General features: G+C 41.6%; 1 protein-coding gene across 1 annotated transcript; it reads left to right on the top strand.

The window, feature by feature from the left end:
- The first annotated feature begins 3,736 nt into the window (after window positions 1-3,736).
- minpp1b (multiple inositol-polyphosphate phosphatase 1b) lies at window positions 3,737-8,938 on the top strand. The gene is made up of 5 exons (XM_084142233.1): window positions 3,737-4,507; window positions 6,785-6,979; window positions 7,103-7,200; window positions 7,322-7,452; window positions 7,857-8,938. The coding sequence occupies exons 1-5, from the start codon at window positions 3,916-3,918 to the stop codon at window positions 8,230-8,232; spliced, it is 1,392 nt and encodes a 463-aa protein (XP_083998359.1). The 5' UTR covers window positions 3,737-3,915; the 3' UTR covers window positions 8,233-8,938.
- The last annotated feature ends 2,885 nt before the right edge of the window (window positions 8,939-11,823 follow it).

The raw sequence follows: 11,823 nt of genomic DNA, 5'->3' as shown, positions 1-11,823 counted from the left end.
GGTAGGCTTCAGTAATATCTGCTATGGTATGAATCCCTCTTTCAGACCATTTAAGAAAAGAGATGCGACGACAACCTAGGTGGAGAGCGTGGTTGTGAAATAAGGGAAGGTGAGGATGGTATTTGAGATTGGTTTTGGTATATTTACCAACCAGGCGCCAGACTGAGATAAATTGTGAGATGATAGGGCTGAATTTGAGTTTGCAGTGTTTGAGCGGGATATCAGAATGGATTATGTCTTGGAGTCTGCGGGGCAACTCGTTTTACCTCCAGAGGGAGCCAAGAGGCAGCTGTAACAGGATTTAACCATGAATACAGAGGGCGTAAAATGAAAGGCCAAAAATGTAATTTGAAACCTGCAAATTTTTCACACCGAAGTGTAGAGAATTTAATACGAGGGCATTTACTCTTCCAAATGAATTTAGCAAGTAATGAATGTAGCCTATCCCAGTATCCTGCCGGTGGTGAAAAAGGGATCATGGAATTATAAAAGTTGATTCTTGGCAACATATTCATTTTAATTATCGAGACTCGAGCCGGAAAGAGTTTGGGATTTGCTCCCATCCTTCCACATCAGACTATGCTTCTTAAGATGGTGTTGAAGTTGTTTTGAGTATTGATTGCAAAGAAGGATATATTTATATTCCCAGGTAGTGAAAATGTTGGACTCTGGGGATTTTTAGGGGCAGCTGTGAATTACACATTGCCTCATTCAGGGGTAAGAAAAGCAGATTCTGTCCAGTGGATTTTATATCCAAATATAGAGTTGAAGTTATCAAAAATGCTGAGAAGGTTAGGTAATGACTGAGGTACATTGCCAACATACAGCAGTATATCATCTGCATACAGAGATATGTGATGGTCTGTGCCAAGTGCAGTAATGGGGTCATGATATTGTGATTGTCAGACAGCTTGCGCAAGAGACTTTAGGGATAGAGCAAAAAGCATTGGACTTAAGAGGACAACCCTGGCAGTTAGACTTTAACACTTTTTTGGTTACTACGTGATTCCATATGTGTTATTTCATAGTTTTGATGTCTTCACTATTATTCTACAATGTAGAAAATAGTAAAAATAAAGAAAAACCCTTGAATGAGTAAGTGTTCTAAAACTTTTGACCGGTAGTGTATATTAACATTTTCGTGCATCACATCCAAATTATCTAAAAGTAACATCATTGAGTTACACAATACATTTGTAGATACTTTAGGATGATGTGGATATGAAGCGTGAAAATGCTAATATAGGTACCATTGAATTGCATTGGAAATGTGTCACAAATGCTAAAAAGTTTGAATTTCAAACAGTGGACAACAAAACCAAAGCGTGGATTGTTGTCATACCTTGCCCATAGACTGCTTACAGGGTAAGGAAACCAATTGTAATTTAGTAATTTGGGTGAACTATCCCTTTAACATCTTAAAAATAAATAAACTGGAACAGCACCATCTAGTGGTCAGAACCTGGTAATATAAGGATGTAGGATGAGACATAAACCTAAGAACTTAAACTACTAATTTTTCTGAATATGGGAAAAAAACATAACCAAATTCACTGGGAATACATTCCATAGGATTTCAAAACAATACACAGAGCCGCAGCTCCATACTACTTGTCAGACATAGAACTAATACTATATACTCGTTGTTAGGGTGGGATTGGCATGGGGTTTAGGGGGTCCGTGGGTGGCTTTAGACCATTTATTTGGATTTCCCATGTCTAACTCATTGATAGAAAAAAGTTTGTTCCAAATTAGATGTTAGGTACTATATTTATTGAATATTATATGAATCCTATAAATTAAAATGGTCAATTTGGGTGCACTCAATTAGCTTAATTTCTCAGAGATCAAATGATATTTCAACAAAATAATGTTGCAGGAATGCTAATCTTATGTTTCTAACAACATAATCTATTTCAGAACAATCTGAGATGGTGGGTGTCGAAATCCTCTCTCGTGCTTTTTGAAGTGGAATGAAAACAGTAAACATGTCATCCCCCACGAATGATACAGCACCCACCCCCTTGGGCCAATTGAGATATCGCGTGTGACTAACAAATTCCAGTTAATTACTATAGCTCCCAACTAGGGGCCAAAATTGGCCCAGTGCTGTCTGAGATATCGCGGAGACAGATCCACAGTCCCCTCCCCGATTTCATCATGGGGGACAAAAAGACATGGTATCAATAACAAGATACAACGAGCTAAAACTAACCACCTATGATTCCCCACATGGCAGCTTCTTGTTATTTTTGCTAGCCATCTGACGTTCAGAATTATAAGGACGAGGCTATACGGGCAAGCCGGGTGCCCGAAATTGATGACGTACAGTATGTCCCGCAGCGAGAATTTAGTGGGGATGAACGGATTCGATTCAGTCAATCTTCCTAATGAGCCCTTATCAGCTAGATAGTTTATGCTTGTGGCTAGAAACTTCAGCGAGAATTTGAAACTTGTCTGCTGAAGTTTTTATAGGAGTAGGTCAATGTTGTAGTTATAGGCCTCCTTTTTTGGTGAAAATCACTACAATAAATGTGCTTTAGCTGTCACCCTAATCTGATATTGGCTACACTCTCTAGCTACTTCCCTCGCCTCTCCTTACTGCAGGACAGCAGTCCTCACCAAGCGGGAAACACTGTGCCCTTGCCTGGAAACCCAACATTGAATTCCATAGAATTCTACATCGGGCAGAAATTAGCGTTTGAATCAGGAAAGTTTTCCTCTCACGACCTCTACAAGCCAGAATTTTTTATAAAATTATATTTTAGCGTACTTTACCGGTTGTCTGTGCAGTTGGTCCTTTTGGCAGTAGGAATGCGAGACAATATATCCACAGGAAAGTGCAGTTACGTCAACTTTTGAAAGCGCTCGTAGTGCATTCTAATTTCTATCACCTGTAGCATGCACAGAACCATGTAAACATGTGCACGAGCTTGGCAAGTGTATGCATGCATCTCATGCATGTATTTTTTTTATCTTGTACAAGCTCCATGGTGTCTTAATGTAACCATGATTGAGTTCCGACCCCAGTGCAGCTCAGTGTAGACAAGCATAATGGTAGGATCGATATCTTCTGGCAAGGGTATCTAGATAAATCAGTGCCGCGTGCGCCGAGCAAAGAACTCAGATTCGAGCCAAATTACTTACCTTTAAGCACGAGCAGCGCCTATTCTCCTTAATTAGTGAGCTAGCGATCCAGCAAAAGTTGATGCATGAAAGATATTTGACATCTTATTTCATACTCACTTTTTGACTTGAAATGCATCAGGTATGCAGTCAGAAGAGCTCCGATGCCAGTCAAACAGACCTAGAAATCGCGTGTGTGGTGTTCGATAGGAAAGTCCTTGCCTCCGAATGATGGAGATGTGCAAGACACCTGAAATTCCTTCAGCAATTTCACTAATGCAAATCCCAGTTGTCGTTTTCTTACTGCTCTGCTGATGAATAGCTACGGAATTTAACAATCCTGGAAATTTGCAAATCTCGGGATATAAGAGAAAATCTGTGCCTCAGGCACATAAAAGCACTGTGATAAACCTTTGATATTGTATGGCAGTCGAAAGAAACCAAATTATGTTGAATCCACTGGGTCTATCTGCGTTTGGGATATTTGATTGATTTTGATATCCCACAGCCCTGAACACTTTGTTTGTTTTATTATCTTGTATCTTGATTTCTGTCCAATTTCTACATCAATTATAACTAAGTCATGCAGTGTTTTAGTGTGGGTCCCGTTCCACACGAAAACGCAGGGATATAATTCGGTTGGCCGGCTGGTGGAGCTCCATTTTCTTTTTTGCCAAGTTCAAAGTTCGCAGGGAAACAACAACAAACAAAGCAGACATCAATGTGCTAGCTAACTTAGTTTAGTAGTTTGCAAGTATCAATTGTTTCTACCTCAACTAATTTGACGAAATGACATCTGCGTTATCTAAACAAAGTTTGTTGTTCACGACATTTAGTCTTGCTTTGACCGGGTTTTCATTCTGCTCAGTTGCAAATGCTAACGTTAATTCAAACATACCTGCGATTGCAAATTATTTCGGAACGAAAGGCAGATATGAGGAAGTAAACCCCTATCTCATTAATGACATCCTCTCGGTAAACAAATCCCTTTTAAAACCGGGATGTACCGATTGCACGGCTATTCATGTGACCGCCATAATTCGGCATGGAACACGATATCCAACGACCAAAAATATCAAAAGGATGCAACGGCTTTACGACCTTGTTCTAAACGACGCAATGAACACTGATAAATGGCTGAATGAAATCAAAACCAAGTGGGAAATGTGGTACACTGACGATATGGATGGCAAGCTTGTGGAGAAGGGGCGAGATGACCATAGGCATCTGGCTGTCAGGTTGGCAACATTGTTTCCATCTTTGATATCAGAGGAAAACCTCAGGAGCCAACGTATCCGTTTCATCACTAGCTCCAAACACAGATGCGTGGACAGCATTGTAGCTTTCCAAGAGGGTCTACTCAACCTTTGGAAAGTGACAGGTGAGTTTGTTGAGTAAAGCTAGTTTAGTCGTTTTACTATTCCCTGAATTATAAATATGCCTGGGGGTATCACACTCAGTCACTCACACTGATCACCAGTGCTTAATTTTTTTGCCTGGCCGAACAGGATCCGGCACCTCTCAGATTTGACTTTGTTCATTCCGGCAACTATTTTCCCGGATCCGGTACCTGTCGCGTCATTATTTATTAATTCTTTCACTGTTCGCACTGTAAACATTCTACTAAAAGCGATCAGCGTTGAATTAAGTTGCCTCGTTATTTCTCCCGCCCCCCAGAAAGACCGTCATGTAAAAGCGCGGTGATCCTTCTGCGTATTCATCCTATCCTGCAACACTGATTCCAAATCCAATTTTATTGGTCACATATACACATATTTAGCAGACGTAATTGCGGATGTAGCGAAAAGCTTGTGAGAAATAATACACACACAAAAATAAATACTGCAAGGTTGCTTAGGAGCTAGAAGGAGAGCTGCCATGTCTGTCGGCGCCATAGACCCGAGCTGTGTTCGAATACTCATACTAACCGTACTATTTGTGACCTAAATTTAGTATGTAGTATGCTTATTGATCATTTAAGTAATAATGCCCAAGAAGTGATAATGCCCGAGAAGCCGGTGTTTGGAGGATATATTGGCACAGGTGTTGTTAGGTCCGAGACGTTAGGCCACTGTAAATGTTAGTCTAAAAGAAATGTGAGATAATGTCTAGATGCTTTTTATAGTGGAGATCAAATTTATAAATTGCCTGGCTGATGAGTCAGATGGAACAGAGTAAATAGGCATTTTAACGGCATATCCGGTGGTAACCAATCAGCATTCAGGATTAGATCCACCCATTGTATAAAGTTCGTATGCCAAAAGTTCCCGGATGTCATACTACATTCGTCAAAATTCGAAGTATATAAGCAGTGGACATTATTTCTGTACTTTTAGGCCCTAGAATGCAATTCTTCAGAAAATGGGCGTGGCTTCACAACATTTTCAGATTTTAAGAAAATGGCAGAAAATATGCAGCCGAAGTCTGACGAGAGCCGATACAAATGTAAATACAAAAAGTAAATATTCATTGCTTTAACTAATTATGATAAATGTTAAGAAAATGTTGAGCAATGTAATAAAAAAGTAATGACTTTTCAGTGCATCCACTGAGCAGGTGCAATTTGCAGTTCAAGAACAAGCAAACGTATAACCCCTTGCTTGTCATGCAGAATTCAAAGTCGGGCTGTACAACATGCAAAAAGGTAGGGAGCTTGGGTCTAGAAACGACTGAAGGGATTAAACTGTCAAAAGAGTGGTTGGAATGTACAGTAACATCCTCTGCCTCAGCAAAAAAACAACAACAAAGAGCCCTCACCAAGGCGCATTTGGTGGCAGCAAGCCTTGTAGACAAGGCTAAAGAGGACACCCAGGGCATAGTTAACACTCAAAAAGAAAAAGTAGACACTACAGCCAGAGTTTTCCGAACAGCCTTAGGAGTCTAAACGTCACAGCTCATGACTTTGAGCAAGAAATTGATTGTCAGTAGTTAAATGGACTTGACATAGGGAGAGTCATTGTGGGAGGTTTTGAAAACTAAGGTAGGAAAAAAAAAAATCCTTTACAAACTTGTTCTGTACTGTGAAGTTAATCTGAATATGTGCTTAATTTTATCACATAGACAGGAGGCCTATATATTCTCATGTGTGTTCTGCTGTAGCCTACATTGATTTATTTTATTTGAAGTTATTCCGATAATGTGATATATGTTCTACTGCTACATTGATGTCTTGAAAATGATATGAAATTCGGTTCTTGTAGGCCCCACAGCTGAGTATGTGTGCATATGCATATGACGGGTGTTCTGCAGTGACGTCTAAAAATGTTGCTGTACATTGATGTCTACAAAATTAGGCTATAAGAAATTCGGACTTGTGTAAGCCCCGCAGCTATACTCAAGTATGTGGCCATAAAATGCTTTGAATTAATCAGCACCTTGGAAAGTGCTGTCCGTTTCACCACCATAGATAGGCTACTTGGCTGTTTACTCTGTCTGCTGCGCTGCTACTTTGTGTTTGAAACTTTTTTTCTCAATGTAATCCGGTACCTCAGAGCCCCACGGATAACCCCCCCCCTCGCGCTCACTATGTGTTCCGGGACCTCCCAATTTACTAATTAAACAATGCTGATCACCATTAGTACAGTCTGGTGGGGGCGAGATCAGCAACAGTAATATACAATGTTTGGACTTATTATATTCTATTTTTGTCTTATTACAGAAGTTGGACCCAGCCACAAAATCAATGATGAGTTGATGAGATTCTTTGACCAGTGCAAAAAATTTGTTGAGGATGTGGAGAACAACAAAACTGCCCTGGAAGAGGTCCACCTCTTCAAGGCCTCAGCAGAGATGAAAATACTGCAAGTGAAGATGGCTGACCAACTGCAAGTTCCATACAATCACATCACACCAGGTTGCTTGGTTCCAAATCGTAACCACTTTGTGTAGTTGAGGGAGTTCATAATGTTACGGTTGAAACTTGCAATCCTCTTATGCCAGTTGAATTCATTCAATAATTCTCACTTTTTCTCACCAGATCTGGTGGAGGCTGCATTCTTCCTGTGCTCATACGAGTTTGCCATCAAATCTTTGAACTCCCCCTGGTGCAACCTGTTTGATGAGACTGATGCCCAAGTATGTCCACAGTGAGAGAGCTATTGCCTCTGCCTCATAAACAATGAAGCACCCAGTTCAGTCATACAGATCAAACCGGTCTTTCAAATTTTCATTGACGCAATCACCTGTGCCTTTTCAGGTGCTGGAGTACAAAAATGACCTGAAACAGTACTGGAAGAGGGGCTATGGTCATGACATCAACCGCAAGTCCAGTTGCACTCTTTTTCATGACCTGTTCAATCGCCTTGATCAGGCTGCTCATGAGATCAGGTGAGTTGGTTGTAAAGTTAAACCACAGTCCACACTAATTTTATTGTGTACCATGATCATATCACTTAAACACAAGTGCTTATATAGGCCAATTATTGTTATCAAGCCTGTTCCTTTGATTGTTATTAAAAAACTATTGGGTCCCTGAGGGTATATCCACCAAGTCCTCGCCCATTAATGGTTACTCCTGTTTTAAATGGGCTCTCTACAATGGAGAAAGTCATTGAAGTTAACTGTTACGTGGCAATTGGGAATATATAGTTTCTCCTTTGTTTTTCCCTCTGATGCATTTCACAGCACTTCCCTAAGTAGTTGTTATAACATTGTAATAGCATAGTAAGTGTGTGGCTGGTTGTTATCATGATTTTAGAATTGTGGATTATGCCCCCTTTTTTCCTGTTCAGGTTTGGGCATGTATCTGAGGCTGTGACCATCCAGGTGGGCCATGCCGAGACCCTCCTGCCCCTGTTGGCCCTCATGGGCTTCTTCAGAGACGAGACGCCCCTGACCGCTGACAACTTTGACATGCAACATGGCCGCACCTTCCGTACCAGCCGCATCGTGCCTTACGCAGCCAACCTGCTCTTTGTGCTGTATGACTGCAGCGAAGGCCTCCGGCTGCAGTTCCTCCTCAACGAGACACCTCAGAACTTCCCCGATATAAAGCACCAGGCTCCACTCTACGATACGGTCAGAGAGACCTACAGAGAGCTGCTGCAAGGCTGCAATTTCGAGAAGGAGTGCGAGCTGCCCAGACCCAACATAAACTCTGAGCTGTGAACTTGGGGCATATGAAGGTAGAGGGCTCTCTCTACAGGGGTTTGAAGACTCAAACTTCTATGTGTAATTCAAGAGAGAGGTTTTAAAGGTTTTCTCTGAACCAGTTACACCTTTTTTTTTTACAGATAGCTTTTACAGGGCCCCCTTTTTTTCAGATGTCACTTTAGCATGAGTTATTATGATGCTTGCTTTCTTTTCTAGGGTCAGAATCATCCAGGGTCTTTATTGAACACACTCTTTTTAGAAGAGAGAGAGCTTTATATTTATGCTATTTCATGAGTTTTTATTGATTTCTAATATATTGCAGATTTTTCAGGTGCCTTTTTGTGTTTTCGTACAGTATGTTTTTTCCAAAAGAAGAAAGAAACACTGAGTAGAATATAATGTCTGCCACTGGATAGATGGGTTGGGTTTCCTTGCTGAAAAACTATTTGCAATTGTTTGTGTTTGTAAAACATTTTGCTCTATAATATGAGTAATTTGTGTGGGCTGATTATATTTGCACTCATTTTCAGAGACATTTACACCAAAGGTTGCCTTTTTTAGATTTATTGGACTGCATTGTGAACAAAATATACATTTTAAACAATAAGCTTTTAATTTGGGGTTACCTTACTTGAGTTACTTTATTTGATTATTTTCTACATTGTCATTTGATTTGTCTGTGAAATATTTTAGATTAAAGTAAATGACTTATGAGTTTTTATTTTGACATATTTGCTTTTGTATCAAATGCAAATTTAGCAACCCATTTTAAAATCAGTAAATTATGTCATGGTTCAAATTTTCCATGACAAACAGTGGTTATTTGTAAATGGCATCAAATGCCATTCATGGTCTCTGATTTCATGGTTTTCTTTCGATTTTGCAACGGGTCGGCAAATGACCTATGGGAACTCCTTTAGGTTACTTTCATATGGAATTTCGATTTTTCAATGACTCGGAGGTGCTGTAAGTAGTTGATTTTTATCTAATCTAATCTCCTGCAGTGCAAGACGTGTCCCCCTGCTTAAGCCGGTACATGTCCAGGCCCGTCTGAAGTTTGCTAGAGTGCATTTGGATGATCCAGAAGAGGATTGGGAGAATGTCATATGGTCAGATGAAACCAAAATATAACTTTTTGGTAAAAACTCAACTCGTCGTGTTTGGAGGACAAAGAATGCTGAGTTGCATCCAAAGAACACCATACCTACTGTGAAGCATGGGGGTGGAAACATCATGCTTTGGGGCTGTTTTTCTGCAAAGGGACCAGGACGACTGATCCGTGTAAAGGAAAGAATGAATGGGGCCATTTATCGTGAGATTTTGAGTGAAAACCTCCTTCCATCAGCAAGGGCATTGAAGATGAAACGTGGCTGGGTCTTTCAGCATGACAATGATCCCAAACACACCGCCCGGGCAACGAAGGAGTGGCTTCGTAAGAAGCATTTCAAGGTCCTGGAGTGGCCTAGCCAGTCTCCAGATCTCAACCCCATAGAAAATCTTTGGAGGGAGTTGAAAGTCCGTGTTGCCCGGCGACAGCCCCAAAACATCACTGCTCTAGAGGATATCTGCATGGAGGAATGGGCCAAAATACCAGCAACAGTGTGTGAAAACCTTGTGAAGACTTACAGAAAACGTTTGACCTGTGTCATTGCCAACAAAGGGTATATAACAAAGTATTGAGAAACTTTTGTTATTGACCAAATACTTATTTTCCACCATAATTTGCAAATACATTTTTTTTTTTCATTTTGTCTGTCATAGTTGACGTGTACCTATGATAGAAATTACAGGCCTCTCTCATATTTTTAAGTGGGAGAACTTGCACAATTGGTGGCTGACTAAATACTTTTTTTCCCCCACTGTAAGTTAGCCATACATAGCAACCATAGCTAGTTAGCTTGTTGTACCTGTTGTTGGCGCTTGTTGACCCGCGGTGTCGTGCCAGTCCCCGCTTGACTACCACACCAGCCCGTTGATCCAGCATTACCACTCCCTCGCTTGGAATTTTGCTGTGATCACGGAGCTCAACAGTGATGTAGGCTACCGGTCCTCGCTTGACCGAGTCCACTAACGATGAGACTGACAGTCCACCCTTGACTGTGCCAGTCAGATTGCTTCATATCAGTGGGAGTTTCGAGCCCGGACCTTGATACATATTTAGGCGGGAGTCTCGACCCCGAAACACGACTGGTTGGAGCCAATAGTAAATATAACTTTCTCTCAAAGTATCCGAAGCCGATACCGAGAGCAATCAAAGCATACACCGAGACACACCGGAACAAAAATATATTTTTTGTAACTTTTTTCTTTGAACACACTTCTCTTATGTGAAAATCCATTCTTTGCACACTGATTCAGTGCTGTACACAGGATGACGTTCCACCCATGGCAACAGTGTGAAAAACAACTCCCAGCCTCAGATGAGCACACACTTTGCGTTCTTTGCTTGGGAAATGAACATGCTCAAGCGGCTGCACAGGGTAGCAGCTCTTGCACTCACTGTCAGAAATTCTAACCAAGAGCATTGAAATATCGACTTGCGAGCTTTGGGGGTGGTGCCTCTGGATTCTCATCATATGAGTGCCACACAGGTCAATGATCATTCCAAACGCTCCAATGTCTAATGACGGGTCTCACTACCCTCGTGATCCACCACCCAATAAACGCTGTCGCTCATCCTCACCTGGGCACAAATCTCGACACACTGAGATGCAAGGAGATCATGACTGGACAGTCGTATGGCAACCATTGAGTCTGCCCTCGAGCACATCGTGGCCAGGCTTCCCCCGCCGGTTCCAAATCCAACCCCTACCTCTGAACGGCGCGTGGTTGTTGAATCAGATGACACTGACATACTGTCCACAAGAGCCTCCCACTCATGACACAGACTATGAGCACTCTGATGATGATACTACGTACCACAGCTCTAGCATCGTCCAGTCCCAGTGACGTTCGACCAGAAAATATCCTTCTCTGAAATCTTTGCGATGGCATGCAGGAACCTCAACGTGGAACATGCACCTACTGACATGATGTCCACATCCAAGTTTGATTCATTCAGTTCTTCAAAGACTGAGACATCTATCCCATTGTTCAAAGACTTTGCGTGAGCTCCAATGCACTTGGAGCATGCCAAATGACAACCACTGTCATGCCAAGCATATGCACTCGCTTAGCTACAGTTCATGGTGCAGATTAGAATGGTTTTGGCCATTTCTCCCATATGGACAAATAATTTGCTTCGCTTGTTCTGCCTGCTTCTCTTAGTCACAGTTCAGACCAAGAGCTGCCTAACAAACGATGCAGGGCATCTGATTGCTTCCTACCACAGGAGGTTGGTGGCACCTTAATTGGGGAGGACGGGCTCATGGTAATGGCAGGAGCGGAATAGATGGAATGGTTTTAAACACATCAAACATATGGAAACCATATGTTTGACTCCGTTATATTTATTCCAGCCATTACAATGAGTCCGTCCTCCTATAGCTCCTCCCACCAGCCTCCTCTGATTCCTACGCAGGACAAATGACAGCACTGCTTCAGCCGCTAGACTTAAGTCAGTATCGCTGCTGAATTTCTATCAGAAAGAGCTGCAGGAATGCCTCT

Source organism: Coregonus lavaretus, assembly GCF_964263955.1.
Source record: "Coregonus lavaretus genome assembly, chromosome: 25".
Taxonomy (NCBI): Eukaryota; Metazoa; Chordata; class Actinopteri; order Salmoniformes; family Salmonidae; genus Coregonus; species Coregonus lavaretus.
The sequence above is the reverse complement of the archived record's forward strand: the minus strand, read 5'-3'. Positions and strand labels throughout refer to the sequence as shown.